Below are 25,786 nucleotides of genomic sequence, written 5' to 3'. Positions count from 1 at the left end.
ACAAATTTTTAAAAATTTTCATTAAGTCCAATATGTATTTTTTCTTTTGTGACCTGGGCCTTTGGTGTCATATCGAAGAAACCGTTGCCAAATCCAATGTCAGGAATGTTTTGTCCTATGTTTTCTTCTAAGAGTTTTATTGTTTTAGGTCTTACCTTTAGATCCTGGATCTATTTTGAGTTAACTTTTGTATATATTGTGTTAGGTAAGGGTCCACCTTCATTCTTTTGCATGTGGATATCCAGTTTTCCCAGCGCCATTTGTTGAAAAGACTGTCTTTTCCATTGAATGGTCTTGGCACCCTTGTCAAAAATCATTTGACCATGTATATGAGGGTTTATTTTAGGCTGTCTGTTCTATTCCATTGGTCTATGTTTGTCTTTATGCTAATACTATATCATTTTGATTGGTTTTTTAAATTTTTGGCTGCGCTGGGTCTTTGTTGCTGCACGTGGGCTTTCTCTAGTTGCAGTGAGCGGGGGCTACTCTTCGTTGCGGTGTGTGGGCTTCTCATTGCGGTGACTTCTCGTTGTGGAGCACGGGCTCTAGGTGCGCGGGCTTCAGTAGTTACCATTTTGAATACTCTAGCTTTATAGTAAATTTTGGAATCAGGAAGTGTGAGTTCTCCAGTTTTGTTTCTAAGATTGTTTTCAATTTCTTTCAGCAGTGTTTTGTGGTTTTCATTGTACAAGTTTTTTACCTTCTTGATTAGATTCGTTAAGTAGTCTGTTCTTTTTGATGCTATTGTAAATGGATTTGGTTTTGTGTTTTCCTTTTTAGATTGCTTGTTATTTACGTATAAAAATGCAACTGATTTTTGTGCATTAACTGTATCCTGTTACATTGCTGAATTTGTTTTTTAGTTTTAATGCTTTTTTGTGGAGTCTTTAAGGTTTTCTAAACCCTAAACATAAAAGGTCATATCTGAAAACAGAGATAATTTTACTTCTCTTCCAGTTTGTATGCCTTTTCTTTTTCTTGCTCTGGCTAGAACTTGCAGTACTGTGTTGAAGAATAGTGTTGAAAGTGGGCATGCTTGTCTTGTTCCTGACCTTAGTGGAAAAATATTCAGTCTTTCACCATTGAGTATGATGTTTGCTGTGGGTTTTGCATATATGGCTTTTATTATGTGGAAGTTGTTTTCTTCTACTCCTATTCTGTTGTGTGTTTTTATCATAAAGCGGTGTTGAATTTTGTCAAATGCTTTTCCTACATCAATTCAGATGATCTTGTGTTTTTTTCACTTCATTTTGTTGATATGTATTACTTTGAACAATTTTCATATGTTGAACCATCTTTGTATTCCAGAAATAAATCCCATTTGTTAAAAGGTGTCTAATCCTTTTAACATGCTGTTGAATTCTGTTTGTTAGTATTTTGTTGAGGATTGCATCAATGTTCATAAGGGGGTGTTGGTCTATAGTTTTCTTTCTTGTGTCTTTGTCTGGCTTTGGTATCAGGGTAATGCTGTCCTCATAGAATGAAAGAGTCCCCTTTTCAATTTTTTTGCAAAATTTTGAGAAGGATTGGTATTCTTTAAATGTTTAGTAGAGTTCACCAGTGAAGCTATCAGGTTCAGGGCTTTTCCTTGTTGAGAGATTTTTGATTCTGATTCAGTCTCTTTACTAGTTATGGGTCTATTTAGATTTTCTATTTCTTTCTGAGTTAGTCTTGATAGGTTTTGTGTTTCTAGGAATGTGTCCATTTCATCTAGTTTATCCAATTTTTTAGTGTACAGTTGATTATAGTGCTCTCTTGTAGAGAGACTTAATGTTTTATTTTTGTAGAAACTGATAGTATTCCCACTTTCATTTAACATGTTGAGTTTTCTCTTTTATTTCTTAGTCCATTTAGCTAAAGGTTTGTCAATTTTGTTGATCTTTTTAAAGAACCAAATTTAGTTTTCATTGATTTTTCTTTATTTTTTCTATTCTCTATTTTATTTATCTCTGTTCTAATCTCTGTTACTTCCTTACTTCTGCTAGCTTTGGGTTTAGTTTGTGTTTCTTTTTCTGGTTCCTTAAGTTCCCCCTTCCTTTTAACACAAATTTGAGCATACTTTATATACTGCACGAAATAATGCTTTGTTTTTTCCAGTTAATGATAATATTTTGGACCTCATTCACTATTTTGTGTATCTAGTACTTCCTCCTTTGTTTAAAGAGTTTTGCTATTACAGTTGGTGCTTCAGTGAATAAAATTTTACATTTGTTGCTTTTTGTATGTAGGTATATTTATAGACTAAAACCTGAAGTGGTATTGCTGGGTTGGAGGGTATCTGCATTTACAATTTTGGTAGATATTGCAAACTCACTCTTTGTGGAAATTATACTACTTTACAGTTTTACCAGTAATGTATGAGTGTTTCTCAAAGCCTCATTATCAGAGAGTGTTGTCCAGCTTTGGATTTTTGCCAGTTCAATAGGTGGGAAATGGAATCTTATGGGTAAAACGAAGTTATACTTAGAGTAGAGTTCATATGACCATATTTCTCAATTGCTTATCATCATAGTCTCCTGGGATATTTATTAAAAGAATAATTCTTACGTCCTTCCATGAAATCTGTGTCAGCTTGGTAAAGTATTTTTAACTAGTGCCCAAATAATTCTGATCTGGTGGTGAGCCAAGTTTGAGAAACACTGCCATGAAGACTGTTAGGACTTTATCAAAGTGTGTTGCTTGACACCATATATGAATCGTCTGGAATGCTTATGAATCCACAGTGTACTAGAAAACATGATCATTACTATTTATCTTCTGGGTCCAGTGGATATTTTTTATTTTTATTTTTTATAATTTAGGTCATTTTATGAATGACTTGCAGAAGTGAAAATAAAGGCATAGGGAAACACGGTTTTACTAGAAACAGAATTTTAATAACAACTTGAACGTAAGAAACCAAAAATTTTATTCTAAGTTTTCCTGGTTTTGAAGGTACATATAGCTGAAACGGGCAACATCTTTGAGTATAACTAATTGCTCATCAACTGTCATCGATACAGTTGGGAGATATCCTTTTTATAAATATTGTTCCAGATTTCAATTACATCTCTAATATATGTTAGCTTATAATTACTTTGTTTTTCTTCATGCACTTGGTTGTCAAAACACAATTTTAGATTTCATATCCATCTCTAATATTTTCTAACCTTACTGTTTGGTAATTTTTGTACTTGCGTTGTCAAAATGCAGTATTTTTGCAAACTTTCATGGTTCATGATTTTGCAGGGATGACCATCTAACTTACATTTGCAAAGAATTTTCATTTATACTTTTATAAATACCAATTAGAATAGTCAGTGCAACAGATTTTTAAAAATTTCTCTACATTGCTGTTTTCATCTGGTCACCTTTGTTTAAATACCTGCCTTCATTTGGCTACTTACAAACCAAATCAAGTAAGTTTTGCTGTATAGATATAAAAGAGGAAAGAAGATGGTAAATATCCTTTTAAACAGGATCTAGGGACTTGTTTCAAAATATTGCATGATAAAGTGCTTCCTTCGGAATGACTAACTGAAAAATCATATTTTTTTTATTAAGTACAGGCACATTGTTTACTCATTGATCTTTAAGTTTGAGGAATTTCAATTAGGATATCTTCATCTGAAAAGTCATAGTCTGAGGTTTGCTTATGATCAATTCCCTCATTATCATAAAAGTCTAGAGTACAGCTATTTGTTTCTTTGTATTCATCTCTGATTTGTTTAATAAATGTTTTCTTCCAGTTTATTCTCTGTGCCATCATGGGTGAAAAATGAAAAATCCCACATTTTCTACTGTGTTCAAAGAATACAGTTTAGAAAAAAGGCTACAAAGACTTTATACAAAGGCTCCAGACTTTATACATTTTTGGAAGAGGATGCAGTACTTTGGGCAACACATACTGAAGGATGACATAATGTATTCCTAGAATGAATAAGAATGATTCTACTTTTTGTTCCTATTGTCATTTTAGTTTTTTCTTCAACGTACTTGGGAATAATGGATGAATAATGATTAAGTAATTCCTAGATAAAGTAGCAAAACTTTCAAGATATGGGAAAAATAAGTTCACTAAGATTCCATAACAGATCTTAGATTCATAAAGGAGTCCAGTTGAACCCTTGTAATATTTGTAGGGTAGAGTGATTTTACTCTATTTAAAGATTTTTTTTTCCAGTTCATCCCTCTCTCCCTTTCTTTTATCTAAGAAAGAATAAAAGTCATGAAATAGAACTTCTGAAAAAAGAAAGTCAAAATTTTAAATTGTGTCCATTGGACGCTGATGGTATACAAAGGGTTAAAGGGCAGATTTCTGGACTCTACTCCAGACTTACTCTTTTAGTTTCTGGGACTAGGACTCAAGAATCTGTGTTATTAGCAAGATTTTCAGGTTATCCTTATGGACTTGAAGGCACAATGTTTTAGGACCTTAAGAAGGTTTTTACTTTACTATCATATGGAAGTACTTTAGGTTACTTCTCTGATAGAGCATTTCAGTTGTTTCCTGTGCTGTGAGGTGATATCTCACTGTGGTTTTGATTTGCATTTCCCTGATGATATTGAACACCATTTCATGTATCTGTTGACCATCTGTATGTCTTCTTTGGGAAGATGTCTGTTCAGCTCCTCTGCCCTTTTTTAAATTGGATTTTTTATTTCACTTTTTCATTGTGGAGTTATATGAGTTCTTTTTTTAGCTTGGCTGTTAACCCTTATCAGATACGTGATTTACAAATATTTTCTACCATTTCGTAGGTTGCCTTTTCAATTTATTGTTTCCTTTGCTGTACAGAACCTTTTTAGTTTGATGTAGTACCACTTGTTTATTTTTCTTCTGTTGCCTTTGCTTTTGGTGTTAAATCCAGATAGTCATCACCAAGACTAATGTCAAGTGGCTTATTGCCAACGTTTCCTTCTAGAAATTTTATGGTTTCAGGTCTTATGTTCAAGTTTTAATACATTTTGAGTTGATATTTGTGTATGGTGTGAGATAGGGGTCCGATTTCATTCTTTTCCATGTGGTTGTCCAGTTTTCCCATTTATTGAAGAGAATGTACTTTTCCCATTGTATATTTTTGACACCTTTGTCACAAATTAATTGACCATACATGCATGGGTTTGTTTTGGGGCTCTTTATTCTCTTCTGTTGGTCTATGTGTGTGTTTTTATGCAGTATCATACTGTTTCAATTACTATAGCTCTGTAATATAGTTCAAAGTGAAAGTGTGATGCTTCTAGCTTTGTTTTTTCCCTCAAGTTTGCTTTGACTATTTGGGGTTTTCTATGATTGCATACAAATTTTAGGGTCGTTTATTTTCATTCTTTTAAAAATGCCATTGGAACTTTGACAGAGATTGCATTAAATCTTTAGATTACTTTGGATAGTATGGACATTTTAACAGTATTAACTCCTCCAGTCCAGGAGCATGGAATATCTTTCCATTTATTTGTGTTGTCTTTCATTTCTTTCATCAATGTGCTATAGTTTCAGTGTACAGGTCTTTCACCTCCTTATTTAAATTTTTCTCTGATGCAATTGTAAATGGAATTGTTTTCTTAATTTCTGTTTCTGGTAGTTAATTGTTAGTGTATAGAAAGGCAGCAGATTTTTGTGTATTGGTTTTGTATCTTCCAGGTTTACTGAATTTATTAGTTCTAACAGTTTTTTGGTGATTCTTTCAGCTTTTGTACATATTAGTAACATTTTATCTGCAAATACTGACAATTTTACTTATTCTTTTCCAATTTGGGTGCCTTTCTTTCTTTCTTTGCCTAGTTGCTCTGGCTGGGACTTCCAAGAGTATCTTGAATAAAAGTGACAAGGTGGGCATCCTTGTCACTACATTTTTACATCCCCCACTCCTGTTTATACTTTTGATGTCACAGCTTACATCCTTTTATCTGTGTTTCTCTTAACAAATGAAATGGTTGTAGTTAGTTGTTTGTTTGTTTGTTTTTTAACTTTTGTTTTTTAACCTTTATTCTAGCTTTGTGATTAATCCACCACGTTTACAGCTTTAGGTTATTCTGAATTTTTTTTATATATTTACTTTTACCATTGGGATTTATACTTTATGTTTTCCTGTTACTAATTAGCACCTTTTTGTTTCAACTTAAATCTCTATAAAATTTCTTATAAGGCTGGTCTAGTGGTGAACTCTGTTAGCTTTTGCTTATCTGAGAAACTCTTTACCTTGCCTTCAAATCTGAAGGACAACTTTTCTGAGTGGAGTATCTTTTTTTTTTTTAAAGATTTTATTTTTGGCTGCGTTGGGTCTTCATTGCGGTACGCGGGCTTCTCCTTGCAGTGGCTTCTCTTGTTGTGGAACATGGGCTCTAGGTGCGTGGGCTTCAGTAGTTGTGGCACGTGGGCTCAGTAGTTGTGGCTTGCGAGCTCTAGAGCTCAGGCTCACTAGTTGTGGTGCGCGGGCTTAGTTGCTCCGCGGGATGTGGAACCTTCCCGGACCAGGGCTCAAACCCATGTTCCCTGCATTGGCAGGCGGATTCTTAACCACTGCGCCACCAGGGAAGTCCCCTGAGTGGAGCATTCTTGGCGGCAGTTTTTTTCTTTCAGCGCTTTGAGTTATATCATGCCACTCCCTTCTGGCCTGCGGTTTCTGCTGAAAAATCTGCTCATAGTCTCTTGGGAGTTCTCTTGTACATAACAAGTTGTTTTTCTCCTGTCACTTTTTAAGATTCTCTCTTCGTCGTGATATTTTAATTATAATACATATTGGTGTGGATATCTTCATCTCTTTTTTGGAACTCCCTGAACTTCCTGGCTCTGGATGTCTGTTTCCTTCCCAAAATTAGGGAAATTTTCAGTCATTGTTTCTTCTTTTTTATGTGAAGGAAACTTTCTTCACGTAAGTTTTCTGCCTCTTTCTCTCCTTTCCTTCAGAGAATGTTCTGATGCAAATGTTGGTTAGCATGTTGTCTCCTAAGTCTCTTAAGCTGCCTTCATTCTTTTTTCTTTTTGCTGCTCTGATCAGATGAGTTACACTGCCCTGTCTTCAGGTTCGTTTCTTCCTTTATTCTGCTTCGTCTGGTTTGCTGTTGAACTCCTCTATTGTGTTGTTTAGTTAAGTTGTTGTATTTTTTAGCCTTATGATTTCTACTTGGTGCCTCCTTATATTTTCGTTATCTTCTGAAATTCTTACTTTGTCTATCCCTTGTTCTTCTGAGCCTGGTGAGCATCTTTATGACTGTTATTTAAAACTCTTTATCAGGTAAATCACTTATATTAAGGTCTTTTTTACTGAGCTTTTATCTTGGGCTTTCGTTTGGATCATATTCTTCTGGTTCTTCATTTTCCTTGGCTCTCTCTGTTTAGATAAAACAGCCACCTCTCCCAGTCTTAAAGGACTGGCCTCATATAGATGAGCCTTCTCGTTCGACCCTGCACTAGCTCTTGGTTGTATCTCATAACCTTTCAGCTTTCCAAGCAGCCTCCTTTGTTGCTTTTGGCTCCCAATAGCTGAGGGTTGTCAAGGTCTGTCACTGGCCCGAAGGGGAGGATCGCGGTCAGCACCGAGATTCAGGCCGTTGGGAAGCCACACTCTCAGGCAGCAGTTTTAAAAGTACGTGAATTTACCTGTTTCAGGGGAAGATTGGGAAATAGGCATTTCTGTCTGCTCCCTCCGCACTGAGCCCTGGTAAGACTGCCAGTTAACTGTGGCTTTGTTTGCTACAGTCCTGTGGAACTGGTGAGTACAAGCCCCGCTGGCCACCGGGGCCAGGCTAGCCAGGGATGTCCCCTGTGGGCCGCAGACGTGTACGCTGGCACTAGGTCCTTCCTCAGAGACGCTGGCTGCCTCGGATGGGACAGATGGGGAGTGCACAGATGGTACCTGCTGGCCCTCCCAGTTTCTGGAGAGAATTATAGCCCCTGGGTGTGTGTTTAATTACAAGCCTGCTTGCTCTTCAGGCCCCAGCTTTGAAGATAAGGTAATCGACCTTTTTTATAGGGAGTCTGGGGTGCATTTCAGTCTGCTGTCTTTACACTGTGCCCTGGAGGAGAAGCTGTTAAGAACTGTTACCTCCGTAGGCCAGCTGGTGGGGCACCAACTTGTATGGGCCCCACAGTTAGACCATCGCTGGGCCGCACCTTGGTGCAGACAGAGCCAGGTGATGGCGCCGTTGTCCTCTGCACAGATGCGGTGCACTGTTGGCTTGGTGGTGGTGGAGGGGACTCAGGTAGGGTCTTCCTCGTACCTGAAGCTACCTTTGGGGTGAGCGTATCACACAGGTCCAGCCCCTTCCACGCAGCCGTCTTGACCGCCTCCCTCTCCTCGTCAGCAGGAGCGCTGTAGCCCTGTGGGGCCTGTGAGCGTACGCCCTGCTGGCAGCCAGAGCCAGGCGATCAAGGGGTTGTCCCCTGGGCGGCAGCTACAAAAACCGGAGCACCAGATGTGTTGCACTGTATTTTCTTTTTTTTTAAGATCAGTGGTTCTGCAGTCCTGACTTTTCATCATCTCAAGATTTTTTAAAAACAACTCAGACTAAACAAGCTGACAAACATTATTTTAACTTGAACGATCACACCATTTTTAAAAAGTGAGACCAGTTGTAGTGGGTGGTTTGAGAGAAGGAATGAGTCAGTCACTCAGAAAATGATGAGTACTGCCATTTTAGGTGATATTAACTGGATAACTTTACTAGCATGTTTTCTACTTTGTTAATCAGAGCATTGCTGCTAGAAAGCAAATTAACTAGGTGTTCCAAAATATCACATACAGTATTTGAATTTCAGAGTTTTTTGGTCTGTGCATATATTTAAAGACTAAGGAAGTTACCTTAACATTGCCCTGAGGAGGTAGAGGGTCAGATAGAAAACTTAATACTGAGGCAGAATAGTCAAATTTTTTTTGTCTTTAGTTCTGGAAGAACCCTGAAACTGTTCTAAGCACTGAGAACTCTCTTAGTAGTAATTGATTTGGGGGGTTATTTTCTAAAGGCCTGCACCACGGTGTGCAGAGGTGTTTAGTGAGGCATGAGATGCAAGGAGGTTGCCGGAAGCATAGAGTGGGCCAAGCCTGGGTTTAGGGGTCAGTGAAGAGCGCCAGTTCTTTCCAGGAATTAGACCAATGAAACAAAGTTGTTACTTTGTCAGGAATGTTGTGAGCAGACCGTTAGAGTAGATGGCAAAGGTGTTGTGTCTACTGATCTCAGGACCAGCGAGAGCTGTAAGCTCTCCCTTCTCACTGATTGCTCATCAGGTGAAGGGAAGGCCTGCAAAGAGAATTTTGTCTTTAGTTGGTACAGTCATAGTGTTTGATAGAGTTTTAAGTGAGAGTAAAATGGGAATTCTCACACTGATGTAATGGAATTATTTTCAGAGTTCTCTTAAATCTCATTATTGATAATTCTGAAATTCCAAACATAATTGAAAGGATTTTGAGAGTAGCTTTGTGGTTCTTCAAAAAGGGCTAAGTATTTTTTTTTTTAATATTTATTTATTTATTTGGTTGCACTGGTCTTAGTTGTGGCAGGCGGTCTTCCCAGTTGTGGCATGTGAACTCTTAGTTGCGGCATGCGTGTGGGATCTAGTTCCCCGACCAGGGATCGAACCCGGGCCCCCTGCATTGGGAGCGTGGAGCCTTATCCACTGCGCCACCAGGGAAGTCCCCAGGGCTAAGTATTTTTGACACTTAGCTTTAGGTCAAAGGTTTAAATATACTATACAAGTGAGTTAATGGAGTCCTTCAAGAAAAATAATACAAAAATTTATTGTTTTCCTGGAACGCTTTTTAACAGTGTTGTTCAAAGTAGTAGATTTGTTGGGAGTTCCCTGGTGGCTTAGTGGTTAGGATTCCAGGCTTTCATGGCCCTGGCCTGGATTTAATCCCTTTTCTGGGAACTGAGATCCCATAAGCTGCTCGACATGGCAAAAACAAAACAAAACAAAAAACCCCAAAAAACAAACAAAAAACACAAACCCAACAAAGTAGTAGACTTGCAAGGTGAGACAATCAGAACTTTACAATAAAAGTTAACCATGTCTTGTTTACTGTAATTTTGATACTATTGGCTAAAATATTTAATAAACATTTGTTTCCTATCAGGATAAGGTATTGTGTTAGATAAATAAAAAATTAAATGTGGGCCTTGATCTCAGGTAGCAGAGTTAAACATAAACTAGCTGTAATGAAAGGCAGAGTGAAACTGCTAAACTGAGAGAAGCAAATAATGTCAGACTGAAGTCATCAAAGGTGACCTCACAGAAGTCACCTTGACTAAGATTTTGATAGAAAAGTCCTGGGAGAATATTCCAGGAGGAAGACAAAGCTTTTATGAAGATGTGGAGACACCAAAACACTTGACCTGGGTAGGAAATGGCAAATCATTTGTGGCTGGAACGTTGTAATGTTTGGGAAGAAACTGGATGAAATGAGACCAAGAAATAGTTTGAAGTAAAAACATTGAGGAATCCTTTGTATTTTAGAAGAATGGTGAGATTTAATTAAGGTCAACATACTTAAAATGAACAAACTACATTTTTAAAAAAGTATAAGCTGGGGTGATATTTGTTATTTTTTTTTTAAATTTTGGAAAGCCCATTTCTTTTCTTGGCCTGAGTGTGTGGGTATGAGTGACCTCAGAGTTGTTGAGACAACTTCAGTTAATATTAGTTTGAAGAAAAGCTTCTATGGGGAAAAAAATTGAGAAAACTACTCAGTGAGTTTTGAAATGAGCCACTCATCCAGTTCATTTTTCATGAGGAAAAATGGGATCTTGTAGGTGACCAGTGGCAGAACCAAAAATAGAAATAGCACCTGGATTACTGGTCAACATTAGTTACAGTGAATTTAAAATGATTGTGTTTATGATGTCGATAAAATGGTTGAAAGTTTAAATAAAATGTGTTTAAGGAGAAAGCTTCTAGGGAAGTGATCTTTTGAGACACAAAAGGTACTTCATTTTGTTTCCCTGGATTAATAGAGTTAAGCCATGTTTGATTGTGCTTTCTCAAGAATTTGCATTTTATTCACAAACCTAGGTTCTATTTTCCTCTTCAAAACTTTATCAGGCTACTGCTATTCAGCATTTTATTGGAGGTTCTACCCCAGGGCAATTAGGCAAGAAAAAGAAATAACATGGGCAGAGGATTTAAATAGACATTTCTCCAAAGAAGATATACAAGTAGCCAATAGGCACATGAAAGACGCTCAACATTATTAGTCATTAGGGAAATACAGATCAAAACTACAATGAGATGCTGCTTCACATGCACTAGGATTGCTGTAATAAAAAAAACAGACGATAGTGAGTATGTACTATGCCGTTTTATGTAAGGGCCTTGAGCCTTCACAGATTTTAGTGTATGCGGGGGGGAGGAGCAGAGCTCTTAGAACCAGTGCCCTGCAGAGGCCGAGGGACAACCGCACTGGCCAAGATAGAGAGAAACTGGAACCCTCTCATGCGCTTGGTGGGAATGTAAAGTGGTGCAGTCACTTCAGAAACCAGTTCAGTTCCTCAAAAAGTTAGAGTATGCCCATATAAGCTGGCAGTTTTCCTCTGAGCTGTATACCAAGACAATGAAGCATTATATGTTTACACAGATTTGGACATGAATGCTCATTAGCATTATTAGCAGCATTGTTCCTAAGTCAGAAAGTGTAAAGCCACCCAAAATGTCATCGACTGATACCTAGACGTGTCATATCCATACAGTGGCATATTATTCAGCCATTAAAAAGGAGTGAAGTACTGGTACCTGCTACAGCATGAATGAACTTTGGAAGCATTATACTAAGTGAAAGAAACTAGACACAAAAGGCCACATGTCCTGTGATTCCAAGTTAAATGTCCAGAACAGGCAAATCGAGAGGCAGAAAGTAGATTCATACTTACTGGGAGCTGGAGGGACGGGAGAATGGGTGGGCATGGGGTTTCTCTCTGGGGTGATGGAAATGTTATAATATTAGATGATAGGGACGGTTGCACAACTCAGAATGTACTAAAAACTGTCGAATTGTATACTTCAGAAGAGTGAATTTTGTGGTATGTGAAGTGTATCAATTTCAAAAAACTGTCATTTAGCATCCAACTAGGAAACAGAAACCATATAGTAATTTGAACAGTGAAAGTTTAGTGTACAGAATTTTTAACGATACCATGATTGAAGAAACAGGGATTGGCCAGTCAGAAGTAAAGAGAACTTTAAAGAATACAGGAAGAGCACATTTAATAAGTGTCTGCTTACCCCAGGGCTGAGATAGAGTGCCCCAGGATCAGCTGTCCTCTTCCTGTGTCGGGATCCGGGCTTTGTTGGAGAGAGTGCAGTCGTCACTCAAAGGACGGTGAAGTTGCTGAGATACCAAACTTACTGGATAAGTCTCCCTTTTGGGTGCTGCACCTTGGAACTCGCTGCAAGCCACAGGAAGGGGTGCTAGGGAAAGCTACTCGTGAGGGATGCCTTGCTGGTGACACCATGCTGGGAACGTGCTCGGCAGAGTATTGGGGACGGTTGGGTGCCGCGCACTGCGGGAGCTGGGTGCTTAGGCTGCTCGGAGCTGGCGCCCGGCTGGAGCCGGACACTGGAACTTAGAAGAAAACACCCTTTCTGCTGCAGTGTACCTCCAGCTTCCTCTGCTGACAGAGCTCAGCATCTTGCCACTTGGCAGAAGAGCAGATAATTAGAGGGCCCATCTCCATTTTCACAGAGCAGCCAATTATGGGTGGATTTTGATTGGGAGGTAATAAATTGATATGTCAAACCCTGTACCAGTTTAGAATACATTCTGTTTTGTTGGGTTTAAAGGAAGTGTTCATCTCAGAACAGCTAAACAGAATTTTGGAGTGTATATCCCTGTAATTCTTTTAGAGAATTTTGTTTTAAATTACTACAAAAAGCAATTCATGGTCACTAAAAATCATTGAACAATATAAGAATGTTTAAAATATAAAAATGTCCCTCTTATCCCTCAGTCCCTTACCATCTATTTTATTCATTTCTCTTAAAGATAGAACTATTGTTAACAGTTGGTGTATATTGTTTTTTACATATACATATTTATGTAATATGTGTATATATATATTTTCCTAATAATAGAGGTTTTTTACATAGATAACACATATGAGCTGCTGTAGATTTTTGTTAGAAGGATGTAATAATACTTGCTCAGTTGCCAAGCCCTTGTGCAAGCTAGGTGAGTCACATAATCGTTCTCTTTGACTTTCTAAACTTCAGAAATGAAGGGACTTTGACTAAGGGAAGTTTAGGATCTGTAATGGATATAATTTGATCACAGAAGGGAGGGAGAGGTAGTTTGGCAGCCGTTCATCAGCCAGCAGTTTTTAGTATAGCTACACGCTCATATTTTTCCATGTGTTTTGCAAATTAAATGTCTCTTGTGTTAAACATTTATACACGCTTATGTGTATGTTGCTGGCTGCATGTACTGTTTAAATTTCAATAAAATCTGAATCATGGAATTTTTTTTTTTTTTTTTTTTAAGGAAAATCCTGCAAAAATGTCTCTGTACCCATCTCTTGAAGACCTGAAGGTAGACAAGGTGATTCAGGTATGTTTAAGTCCTTTAATTTAAGTACTTTTTTTTTTCCATGTACTCTGCCATACGTTCTGGTTATAGGTGAAGGGAAGCAAGAAACTTAAATAGTAGATGTATTTGTCCGTTTTTACACTTTATAAACTTTTCAATTTTTTCTAAAGTTTTTCTAACTAAAAAGTTAGAAAAGCTAGAGATTCTTCATTTCACTGTGGATTAATGGGTACAGGTTGTTATTTCTTTGAAACGGGACTTAAACTCTTCAAAGATAGCTTGGTTTTATAACTAAGGTTTAAATTAAATACATTTTTAAGTTGGTAAAATATACTCCAACTTCTTAGACGTTCATTGTCTTGTTTAAAATTCGTACGTTGTTCTTTTGGGTTTTCAGGTATGACCAGTCTTTAACATAATTGTCTTCTCTGAAGTTAAAAATCATAGAAATAAGGAGGTACATGCTGCTTTAGAAAGAGTAGTAGTGTAAATGCACAATGAAAGTGTAGTGATTTGTTTCTTTTTAAATGTAAGCAGCAGTTTACTTGTTCCTGCTCTAAGTGGCTGTATTAGTACAGTTTTTCTAATTTCATTAAGTCAGAAATTTTTGTATTCCTTTATGTAAGTATTAGCTTTGAAGATAGATGCTTCTGCTTAAGAAGAAAGTTTGTGATTGGGATCAATTCTTGCTCTTTTGTAAATTTTTATTTTTCTTTTTAACTAGAGATAATTGTATTTAATGAACCCATCGTGTTTCCAGTTTACTTTCAACTTGTTCTCTCAAAGTCAGAATTTTTTCAGCTGTTATTTGTTCTTCTAATTTGACAAGATAAATTGAACTCCCTGTTATACTTCTTTATTCCTAAAATCTTTTTGATATGATAAATGTGATGAAATTCTTTCATTTTGAGTTGTTTAGTACTTCAAAGCTTCTTCCCCTAAAGATCATTTTACTTGAGGTCTTGACCTCAGTTTACTCTAAATGAGATTTACTTCTTAACAATTATTTAATGAGCATAAAACGTTTATTAGAAACTTGTGAGAAGAATACAAGAATACAAGTGTTTTTTAGGCAAAATGTTGGCCCTTTTAGGGTGAAAAAAACCCCAGCAAAAATAGTAACAAATGTGTAGCTGAAATTGTTAGCTGTGTAGCAGTGATTGGATAAAAATGGGGGGGGGGGAGATCATGAGCACATGTTTTCCATCATAGCTCCCCTATGGATGGGTGGTTTGTAAAATCTCTGACATCTGTTCAGCTGCAAAGGCTTTGATGCCGGACTGTTTTAAGTGGACTGTTCGGTCATCTGAAATCTCTGTTTTTTTCTTTGGTATTTTGTCATTGTTTTTCTCATGGTTTTTATTTCCACAAAGTTCATCTGAACAGGCACTTTCTTTTTAAAAAGCTTTTATTTGAAATATTTACCCTTCAAGAATAACAGTTAAGCCATTAATATGATATCAGAGCACTAAGTGATAGGATTTGCAGATGGGTCTGAGAAAATGACTAATTTCCTTTACGTCCTTTTTTGTTAGTTTTTATGGAATTGAACTTTAAATTAACCATAGTAGACTTTGAGCAGAGGTTTCTTATTTTGAAAGCAGCAGAAAGAGAAGGAAACAGTTGATACTGGCAAATGTTGGATTGGAAAATAAAGAGGGCTACAATCTACATCAGGCTGACCTCTTTAAGGAGAAGCAAATTATATGGGTATTTCCATTAGAAGACTTTTTATGTCCTGAGCAGAAAGCTAGCTGCCTGGAGATGTAACAGCACGTAAGGAGGGGGACACACGGTTTTTAAATTCTCACTGGATTTAAAAAGATTCCTAACCCAGCCACTACAGTCTGGGGGCTGTTTTTGTCTTATTTTTTTCTTCATTTTCTATGGTAGGTGATACTTGGGTTTTTGTTTTTGAGATGCCTCTGTGAAGGTAGTGTTCATTTTCTCATCTTCTGGCCTTTTATACCACAGCAAAACTAAATTGCAGCAGGGAACTGGCGGTTCGTGTTTTGTAAACTGTTTTGCAGTAACCATCGGGCTTGTGGCTTTCAGTGTCATACGTGTCAGTGTCATTGTGTTCAGTGTCCCTGAACCTCCCTGTCTGCTCTGAGTCTTTAACGGGAGCCTGTGGTTGCCACAGCTGTGCAGAACAAGCTGGTCAGAAACCGTGATTTCATCCGTTTCCTGTCACAGTGAGCAGAGATTGACACGGGTAGCTCCACGAGCGTGGTGGCCCCACGTGCTTTCTGTAACGGCAGAAACAACACGCCCTGGCGTGACTGCACGCTCCGTGGGACACCCCCTGCCTCCAGACACCATCCCCCCCCACCCTTTTTTTTAAAAATAGTTTGAGATTTCAAGAATGTGTGAAATGATGTGCTACATTTAATGGCTTATAGTCCTTAAGCCCTTTTTGTACCATCTTTCTTTTGTTTTTACTACAGAATATATAGTAAGTAAATATATAACTTTGCTTGCAGAGAGCTTTTTATATATGTTCTTACTTCAGTATTCCTTGGATGAGAACAATAGCAGTGAATGAAAGAATAGAAAATAATAGATCAGTGTAAACAAGGATCAACTTTTTAAAATTAGTAAATTCTATTTTTTCAGAGCAGTTTTAGGTTCACAGCAAAATTGAATGGAGGGTAGTTTCCATGCCAGTGGCCCCTCCCTGTACACCCCCCCCCGACTCCCCCTACACGGCACATACAGTGCCCCCCTGCCCCACTGCCAGCGTCCTCACCACAACGGTGTATTTGTGACAGTTGATTAAGCTGCCCTGACACAGTGTTGCCACCCCAAGTCCAGAGTTACACTTGACGTTCACTCTTGAGGTTGTTCACTCTGTTGCTTTGGACAGATGTGTGGTGACGTATGGCCACTATTGTAGTGTCATGTAGAATATTTTCACTGCCCTCAGTCCTCTGTGCTCTGTCCACTCCCCCCTCCTTTTCCAGAATGTCCTGTAGCTGGAATCGTACAGTATGGAGCCTTTTCAGAGTGGTGTCTTTTGCTTAGTGATGTGTGTGCATTCAAGATTCCTCCATGTCTTTTCACGGCAAGCTCATTTCTTTTTAGTGCTGAACAGTATTTTTTTTCTTAGAGATTAGCCAAGAAGCAATCCACTGGCCACTAGCTCCTTTTAGCTGATAGTTGGTGAAAGAATTTTCATAATTCAGCCTACTTTGAGTCTGGATATATTTATAATTATAAAAACTTTCATGCTGTATTTTATTTCAGTTTAGATTGTGACAAATTATGAAACAATACATATTAAAGAATGACTCAATAACAAGCATATCAGAACATTTACAATCCAGAGAGTGAAGTACCTTCAGTGGTTTTGTAGACTTTCCTTATTTAATTAAGCTTCCATCTCTCCAAGCATCTTTGGGAGTACTCTTAGCGTTGATTTCAGGGCTAGGTTGATATGTAGGTATAAACTTCATTACTTAATCGACATATGTCTGACTAAGTAAAAAATGATATTAGAGATGGATCTTACAGCTTACTGCCAACCAATGACATGTGTCTATTTTAGAAAGTCACATGTATCTGTAAAGGAAAAAGGAGTTCCTTCAGTGGAATACTTAAAACGACACAGGCTGCAAAGGCGGCCCTGGGAGGAGTTCCTGCGTGCTTGCGCATGAGTCGTACTGATAAGTGTACGCACTGTCAAAGTTTCCGCAAGTTTGACAGTTATAAATTACATAACTTTACCGTCATTTTTATGTCAGTGATAAATACAGTATGTGTTTTGCATACTTTGTAATATTTATGTATTTAATATAACATAATCCCCTCTCATACTTGCTAAAATGTAGATAAAGATTGTTTTAGTGGGATATGCTAAAATGGCAAAATAAATATAAGTAACTTAATAAATATTTAAATTTTAGGTGTTTTTCTGATATATGACGTTTTATATAAATACGGTTAAGCTTTTTTCATATGTAAATAAATACTTAGACTAATTAGCAAAAGAATAATGAAAATGTAACATGTGTAACCTTCATTTTATAATGCATTTAGAAAATATTAATTTGCAGTAGCACTGAAATATTGATTATATTATATGTAGAATGGTGCTAAGTCAAGTTTTATATGATAGTGTTAAATATTTATAATATGAAATACACTTTTGATTTGTGGATTTTCTTTGAAAAATATATTGCTGAAAGTGTTTGAAATTAAAATTTCTTGAATAAAACTAAAGTGTTTTAGTTTCTTTTTGGAATTACTGGATTTAACTTACAAATTATATAAGAAGTTTAAGTATCTGTATAGCATTGTTGTTAGAATTTTCTTTTCTTTTTCAGGCTCAAACTGCCTTTTCTGCAAACCCTGCCAACCCAGCAATTCTATCTGAAGCTTCTGCTCCCATCTCTCAAGATGGAAGTAGGTTTATACTTTGGGTTCATTCTCCTTGAACAGAGATACTTGTTAAGCCTTCTTTTGCTGAAATAGGGAATCCAAGATTTTTTTTTTTTTTTTTTAACATATACAGCATGAAATGGTGGTTAAAGCTCTAATAGTAAGAAGAAAAAAAATGTTCATTTCAAAAAATAACCCTTTAATCAAGAAACTGAACTGTGAATATGAAGGTGTGTTTTATGACTTAATGAAAATTAAGTTAAATGGAACTCGCTGGCTGAACTGTCCTGTCTTTGCAGGGCTCGGGGGTTGGTAGAGTTGAAATTTCCAACCACCTCCTTTTGAGGGAACTTCCCAAATCCTGGAATCTCTCCCCGGGTTCCATATCCTTCTTCCTGGTCCCTTTTCCTTCTAAGTTTATAGTGATTCAGGACAGAACCCTTAAATAACATGACTTAAGATACAAAAGGAGTGTTAAATGGGTTTTTATGGCCTGTCATCTTATAACATTGTTTCTTTTAGAAAATTCATTTTAAGTCACAAAGCATGTCAAAAAGAGCTTTTGGAAATAGTACCGGACTTTACTACTCAGTTAAATACTGTTAGTATTTAAATGTACTGTTTCCAAGATTTCATTGATATGTGGTTAACATTCTTAAAATATGACACTAAATAAATTTACAAGCTTTCAGTTTGTTTTTTTGTAGTTCAGAAGAATCATTTCATAGCTGTGTTTACTGAATGAATTTAAAAAGTAGCTGACTGGACAGTGTACATTTTGGTCAGTTGTTCTTAAGTGGAGAATCAGTGGTATGTTTACAAAATTCCTAATCAAATAGGTTTAAGAAAAAGGAAAGGCAAGGCAATTTGGAAAAATTATTTCTACTCTTGAGTATTGTGAAATCTGAGGTTTCAGTTCAAATGTCTTATTTTACTTTCATCTTTAACTTTTTCTGTACTTTACATTTCTAATTGTCATTACAGAGAGAGTGTGATTTTCCAAATTGCTAATTTAAATCCATCTTAGATTTTATAAGTTAAATGTAATTTTTTAACACAAGTAAAAGTCCATAATAACAGTTTTTGAATATTCTACCAATGTTTTTTCTTTATTCATTTATTCGTTTATATTAGATCTCTATCCTAAACTGTATCCGGAGCTCTCTCAGTACATGGGCCTGAGTTTAAATGAAGAAGAAATACGTGCAAATATGGCCATGGTCCCTGGAGCACCAAGTCAGGGGGTATGTATAGTGTGATTTTGAATTATATAAAATCATACTTTACACATAGATATAAGCTAACTCGTCTTTGTGGCTAACTCACAGATTTATAACTTTAGCATTGACGTCTTCTCAGGAATTTTAGATCGCCTTCTGGGTATCACTTTTTATGTAGTCTACTTATGTGCTGTGACCGCTTTTCTAATTTATTAGGAGTTAAAGACTCAGGTGCCTCTGACTGGTCCATTCTCCTTCATCTTCTGCATTTGGTCAGTTAAAGACCTAGTGATTCTGTTTCTACTGTGTTTCTTCTATTCATGTAATCCATTCCAGTCCTGGTATAACCCTATTCAGGGTTTCTATACTTGTAACCTAGATTATTATAGTAGTCTCTGACTTTTCCTCTAGTAACTTCTTATATCAAACAGTACTAGGCTGCCGCTAGACTCATCATTCTGAAGTATAGGTCTGTCATACCTTCTTTTTGCTCATAATCTTCTAACATTAAGTCTAAAGCTCCTTGTAATTAGACACCAAATTCTCAGCTTAAATACAGTGTATCTCAGTCTTTTGGTAAGATTATTGCGATAAGACCATAGTACTTTATAGCACTTGTCATAATTATAGGTAAATGCTTAACTTCGTGAAGATGGGGTCCATGTCTGTGTTGTTGCCATGACCCCAGTGCTTAACACAGTACCTGGCTTTTATTTATTCACCAAATATTTATTAAAAACTTACTTACATCAGTCAGGACAGTTGAGACAATAGAAACCACACTAGATTTTTCAACAGAGATAACTTAAGAAATCAGACAGGTTGAAGAATTTAAAAAAGCAAAAGTGGAACACAGATGTAATTGCAGAAAGTAGCTGCTTCTCCTAGGCCTGGGGCTACACAGGGTGGAGGTTGGACTTATCAGAGCTGACAAGCATGGTGGAAGGACCTCGGAGCGGGGGACCCTGGCTGTGGGTACTGGTGCCTCTGAGGGGTTGTACCAGGGAGGCTGGTCCTGGGAGTGTCAGTAAAATCTGGAGAATGGAATCAACTGCTGTCAGCAGCGTTAAGGGCGGCTAGACCCAGGCAGTGCTGCCAGGAGCAGGGGCAGGCAGGAGGGACGAGACACTTGCCCTCTTGCACGTGTGCTGGGTGCTAACCAGAAACCCCTGACGGAGGAGTATCATTTGCACGGTCAGGCCCCAGCCTCACCAGCTCGGGTGGGTGTGGAGCTGACAGTAGCTTATACCTGGTGCTGCCCGCTCCTCTGACCATTCAGTATATCCACACACTTCCTTATAGTTTCCCCTTAAAAGATGCAGTTCTTCCTAAGATTGAGGTTCAGCAAATATTTTCTATTAAAGGAACCATGGTAAGTGTTTTAGGCTTTGCTAGCCACATATGTCAGTACAGACAGAACTCGAAGGCCTTCAGGCAGAAGTGAACTTGGCAGACCTGAGAGACAAGGCCTAGGTGATGGGCAGACAAGGCAGAACATGGTAGCAGATGGCATTGGAGGGGTAGTCAGGGCCAGGTGGTCTGCAGCCTCGTAGACCATGGTAAGGGATTGTGGGAGTGACATAATCTGATTTATTTAAAAAAGGTTTCTGTGCTTGCTGTGTGGCGAATGAATAGAGGGCAAGATGGAAACAGGGAGACTATCTGGAAGGTTATTGTAGCTGCCCTTGGCAGGAGGGGGCAGAGGTCACGTGGTGTTGATCATGCGGTCTTAGTAAGAACACTAAGCAAGTGCTTAACAAAACTTGCTGGAAAGAATGAAGATTTCTTTTCCAAAAGTAAAGCTGCTCCTTTTTTTGTCCTATATTTCAGCTAAACTAAATAATTCATTTGCTGAAGTTTTTCTTTTTCTATCCTGTTACCTAATTTTCCTGTGCTCTTATAGCTGTAATCATTGACTTTTTGTAATTCTTCAAAAGTTATGTTTTCTGGTATTGTGTTCTAATTTGTAGTACAGCTCTGTGTGTGTGTTACTCCGATAGACCATCAACTTTAGAATATGGTATCATAATTACCATGAATTCTGAACGAAAGAATTTGCAGTCTGTGGTATGTGTGTAACTGAGGTTCCTCTTTCCCTGTCGTTGCTGCTCTGAGCATCAGTTATTAGGTAGATCAGAGCTTTTTATGACAGATTCCAATTAAGAAGCCTTGGGAATAAATAAGCTCTTCCCTCACTGTCTCTGGTAGAGGAAAGGGTCCACTTAAAACAATAAACCGATTTTGGTCAAGAAAACTTGAAAAAAATGAGGAACTTGAAACAATGGTACCTGACAGAGTCCCTAGTATAGCTATTCTAGGGCAGTTTGGTGTGTCTGTACAGTTGGTTAATCCGTAGATGTTTATCACTGGGGACGAGAAATACCATTTGACTGTCTTGTGTGTGTCAGCACTTGTATAACATGCACTTTTAATCCTCCCAGTGGAGCTGTAAGTTTTCCCCTTTTATAGAAACTCTGAAAGCATAAGTAGATTGTTGAAGATCAGGCCATATAAAAGAACCCTCTGGAAAATGCTGAGTGAATTTCAAAAGTATGATATGGCCTTTATAACGTTCAAGGATAATATATTTGAGTTGAAGACAAGCCAAAGTACACATGAAATAAATGCCAGTGAATGCATGAGGCAGCAGACATAGAGTCTCTTGGAGACATATATGTGGGAATAAGTTACCTGAAGAATTAGTTTAAAAAAAAAAAGTCATTTTTGCAAAAAATCAAATTTTATCTGAAGGAAATAATTTTCAGATTATATTTTGGGAAACCACAACTGAATATATTCAAGTAAATTATCATTTTAGATTTTTTCAGGGAGAATGTTTCTAAATATTGACAGGTTGTGTATGTTTCTGCCAGCAGTTGGTAGCAAGAGCTTCCAGTATGAACTATATGGTGGCTCCTGTAACTGGTAATGATACTGGAATCCGCAGAGCAGAAATTAAGCAAGGGATTCGCGAAGTCATTCTGTGTAAGGATCAAGATGGAAAAATTGGGCTCAGGCTTAAATCCATAGATAATGTAAGTATTTTTTACTATTTATTTGAATTTGTCTAAATAGTTATTAAGTGATCAACGTTAGAATAATTTAAAATGTAGATGCTTTAATTAATTTTAATGGTGCTCTGTGATCGAGAATATTTTAAATCTGACTTTGCACTTGGAGATGCCGCCCTGCTCTGAAGAGGCAAGAGTTGGGACTTCCAGCCATTACCTTGAATGAAATTTTTTTTTCTTTTTTGAGTCCTTTTCTTAGATAAAGTTTACTAGTCTGTGTGTAAACATAACATAGTTTATACAAGTAGAATTCTGGCATTGAAATAGGGCAACACATGTGGAAGTTAAGGGAAGACTGACCAGTGAGAATCAGTGGTCTTATGATGTGTGTTTTTAAACTAAATGAAGATCATATAACTTGTTGTAATGTGGTTTTACAGGTTTGTTATTTCCATCCTTCAGTTTGGGTTTAATGAGGCATTTTCTAGGCAACAGTGACTTTCAAAAGTACTTTAGAGCTACTTTTGCCTCTCACCTTACCAGATTGAAGAAATTAAACCCGGTTACTCTGAGGAAGCATTTAGGGAATGTTGAGGATGTGTGCTGAGTCTTTACGCTGATTTGTGGGTTTATGCATTATTTATTGGATTCCTTTTCAGTCTTCGGTCGTTAGCTCAGTGTGACCATCTTTGCACATAGAAAAGGATGGTGTGGCCCATGGCGGAAGGTGGCTGAGGGCATTGTGTCTGTCTTTTGCACACTCGTGGCTTGTGCAAGACACACGAGTGTGCTGCTCTGGGAAGCTCGGGCTTCTCTGCTCTCCCTTCCTGTGCGGTGAATCGAGTACAGTGCTGGCCCTTCCTCTGTCCTGAGGAGGAGCCCACACTCGTCACAGCCCGGCCCCCACAGCACTTACCCTTGCAGTGGGCTTGTCCACTTGGCTGAAGCTCGCTGGTCCAGCCACTTTGCTGGGTGCCGCCTAGTTTTCAGGCACTGCCCTAAAGTCTAAGACATGCGACATCATGTCTGACCCAGCTTAAGATGGGAGAAAGGATCTAGCCTTATAAATGCTTTCGTATTGATATTTTACCATGCTTCCTTTTCCTTTATGCTTACTTATATTGTGCTCAACATCTGAGATTGAGAGTTTACATAAGTAAAAATATCCCTGTGGGTTTAGTTCTCAGTTAATTGTACTTGAGTTTTCTGTATTTACTTCATAGTAGATTCTTTTAAGAACTGGAATGGTATTGAATGTGCCCACCTTTTTAGGCTGTTAAATCTAATCGTAGTGATTATGCATAATTTAGCAAGTGGGTAAAGGAGTTCTTCAGCTCAAAAGGTAGAGTTCTGACCTTAGACTATCATTTTTTAAACTGTAAGAGAAATCACACAACTTCTAACACTTTACTCCCTTTCCCCCTAAATAATGATCAGGTGCTAATACCTGTTTGGTATTCTATCAAACTCATAGATGCTTACATTTATTATAGTAATCTGACTTTCTTTTCCTTAGTCTTTTTATTCCAAGATGGAGGGGGGGTGATGGAGGTTGGTCGGGGGGGTCATTATTTGAGGTAGAAATTACCACTGAGATCTCACTTTCTTACCTATTTCTTAGGGTACTGCCGTGATAAAATTTTCGATTTCTTTCTTGGGGATGACGACACATTCTCATGTAACTTTTGGTTTTTTTTAATAGGGTAGATTCCTAACCAGTTGGTTCCCAATTTTCCAGCATTTTTGAACATGTGACGGCGGTGAATGACGGTGATTTTCTTGTTCTCTAGGGTGTATTTGTTCAGCTGGTCCAGGCAAATTCTCCATCCTCGTTGGTCGGCCTGCGATTCGGGGACCAGGTGCTCCAGATCAACGGGGAGAACTGTGCCGGCTGGAGCTCCGACCGAGCACATAAGGTGCTCAAACAGGCTTTTGGAGAGAAGATTACTATGACCATTCGTGACAGGTGAGCTGACCAAACAGTTCACGGGGAAACTCAAGACAAGTTTTCCTTTTCTTGGGCTTCTAAGATTCTGTGAAAGTAATATTTTGTTGCAGAAAATGATCAAGTGTTACTGATTAGCCTTACACTCTTGCAGTTGTGCGGTGCAGATTTTTCTTACATAGTTTGACTTTTTAAAAATGGCATTCTGGTTTAGCATACACCTTATTTCAGAGCTTATAGAAATTGGTCCTCTAAGAAGTTACTCTCCTTTCTTAATCTGTTTCTCTGGAAACTAGAGAAGGCGGCTGGAAAGGAAACTGAGCAGCAGGCGTCTCAGCCTTGCTTTCCCGTCTCCTGCTCAGGGTCGACGCGTGGCGCGGGCCCTGCAGCGCTCCGCGGGGCCTGCGGCTTCAGAAAACCCAGCCTGGCCTTCTGGGTGGGTGAGGCTCTAGTTGTCAGGTGGGAGGATGGAACGCTCTCTTTAGCTTGTTTATTGATAATGGAAACATTCAGCACATGTACTGCGGGCCTCCTTCCCAGCCACATGGGTGTTGAGGGCAGACCTGTATCCCATTGTTAGCTTTGGGGTTTTTATTCATCTTAGTTAAACTTGTTTTATCTACCTGTGTGTTTCCATTTCTCACACATGGTAGGTGTTGAGTAAACGTGTTGTAGACGAATGCCACTTTTGTTTTACATCTAAGGAAAATTTCAAAAAGTAACTTGGACTAACACGAAGACAGGACTGTTGTGAAGTTTATAACATGCAGTTCGTATTTTGTCATGAAACCTGTGCAGTCACGTGGCAGCAGAGTCGCAGAGTGGGCAGGTGCAGCTGGCGGGCGGCGCACGCAAGCCGACGGCCGCCTTTCTGAAGCTCCTTTTCTTCTAAGGGGCTGGGGAGCTTCCGTCTGACTGCTTCTGTGGTTCTTCTAAAACAGCAAAAATATCTTCTATAAAGTTTTCAAAATCAAGATGTGAGAAATATTTTGAAGGTTCTAAATAAAATAAGTATTTCCTAAGAAAAATTAAGCTCCAGGAAATACTAAGAAGTTAAAAAAGATAAAAATTCATTTTCAAGACTGATTTTTGTTCAAACCTATCTTCATGTTAAATTACAGTGAGGACTGTAATTTCAAGGAAAGAGCATATTGATAAACTGCATGAAGCGTTAAGTCTTTGATGCTTATAAGAAGGAAATGGTAAGTTAGGCAAACCATGATGGAGAGAATTTCTTAAAAAGTCATCTTTTGCACTAAGATGTACAAAATCCGTGCCATACATACTAAGTAGCTCTTATCGGAAACAGTGAGTTTATTGTAACAAAGTATCCAGTATGTCAGAATGGAAATCCATGAAAATGCTTACTTTGGAATTAAAATTTTAATTGAAGCCATTATGTTTACAGGCCCTTTGAACGGACAATTACCATGCATAAGGACAGTACTGGACATGTTGGCTTTGTCTTTAAAAATGGGAAAATCACATCCATAGTGAAAGACAGTTCTGCAGCTAGAAACGGTCTTCTCACGGAACACAGCATCTGTGAGGTCAACGGACAGAATGTCATTGGACTGAAGGTCAGGAGCAGAACTTCGGACTCACTCTGCTGCAGTTTTATTTTAGCAAGCAGCATCTTTTTCATTTGTCTATTTCACTGGTGCTGTTATTGACCAAAATGTAGAAATTCAGTGGGGTCCTGGGCTCTGGCTGTGCTCTGTGCTGGCCGTGCTCTCAGGC

At 38.0% G+C, this 25,786-nt stretch overlaps 1 protein-coding gene across 2 annotated transcripts in view; it reads left to right on the top strand.

The window, feature by feature from the left end:
* The window catches only part of SDCBP (syndecan binding protein), a 31,828-nt gene that overhangs the window by 2,860 nt on the left and 3,182 nt on the right, over nucleotides 1–25,786 (top strand). The window contains exons 2-7 of one of the 2 annotated variants that reach the window (XM_082364685.1): nucleotides 13,446–13,511; nucleotides 17,816–17,894; nucleotides 19,005–19,114; nucleotides 21,964–22,125; nucleotides 23,892–24,067; nucleotides 25,455–25,626. In XM_082364685.1, coding sequence (XP_082220811.1) covers nucleotides 13,461–13,511; nucleotides 17,816–17,894; nucleotides 19,005–19,114; nucleotides 21,964–22,125; nucleotides 23,892–24,067; nucleotides 25,455–25,626 — 750 coding nt within the window. In that variant the 5' untranslated portion in view covers nucleotides 13,446–13,460. Of the gene's footprint in view, nucleotides 1–13,445; nucleotides 13,512–17,815; nucleotides 17,895–19,004; nucleotides 19,115–21,963; nucleotides 22,126–23,891; nucleotides 24,068–25,454; nucleotides 25,627–25,786 lie in introns of those variants that run through there. The other variant, XM_082364684.1, reaches the window with a different exon arrangement.

This window comes from Balaenoptera borealis (genome assembly GCF_965194805.1).
Source record: "Balaenoptera borealis genome assembly, chromosome: 17".
Taxonomy (NCBI): Eukaryota; Metazoa; Chordata; class Mammalia; order Artiodactyla; family Balaenopteridae; genus Balaenoptera; species Balaenoptera borealis.
Note: the sequence above shows the minus strand (reverse complement) of the source record. Positions and strands in the feature narration are given on the sequence as shown.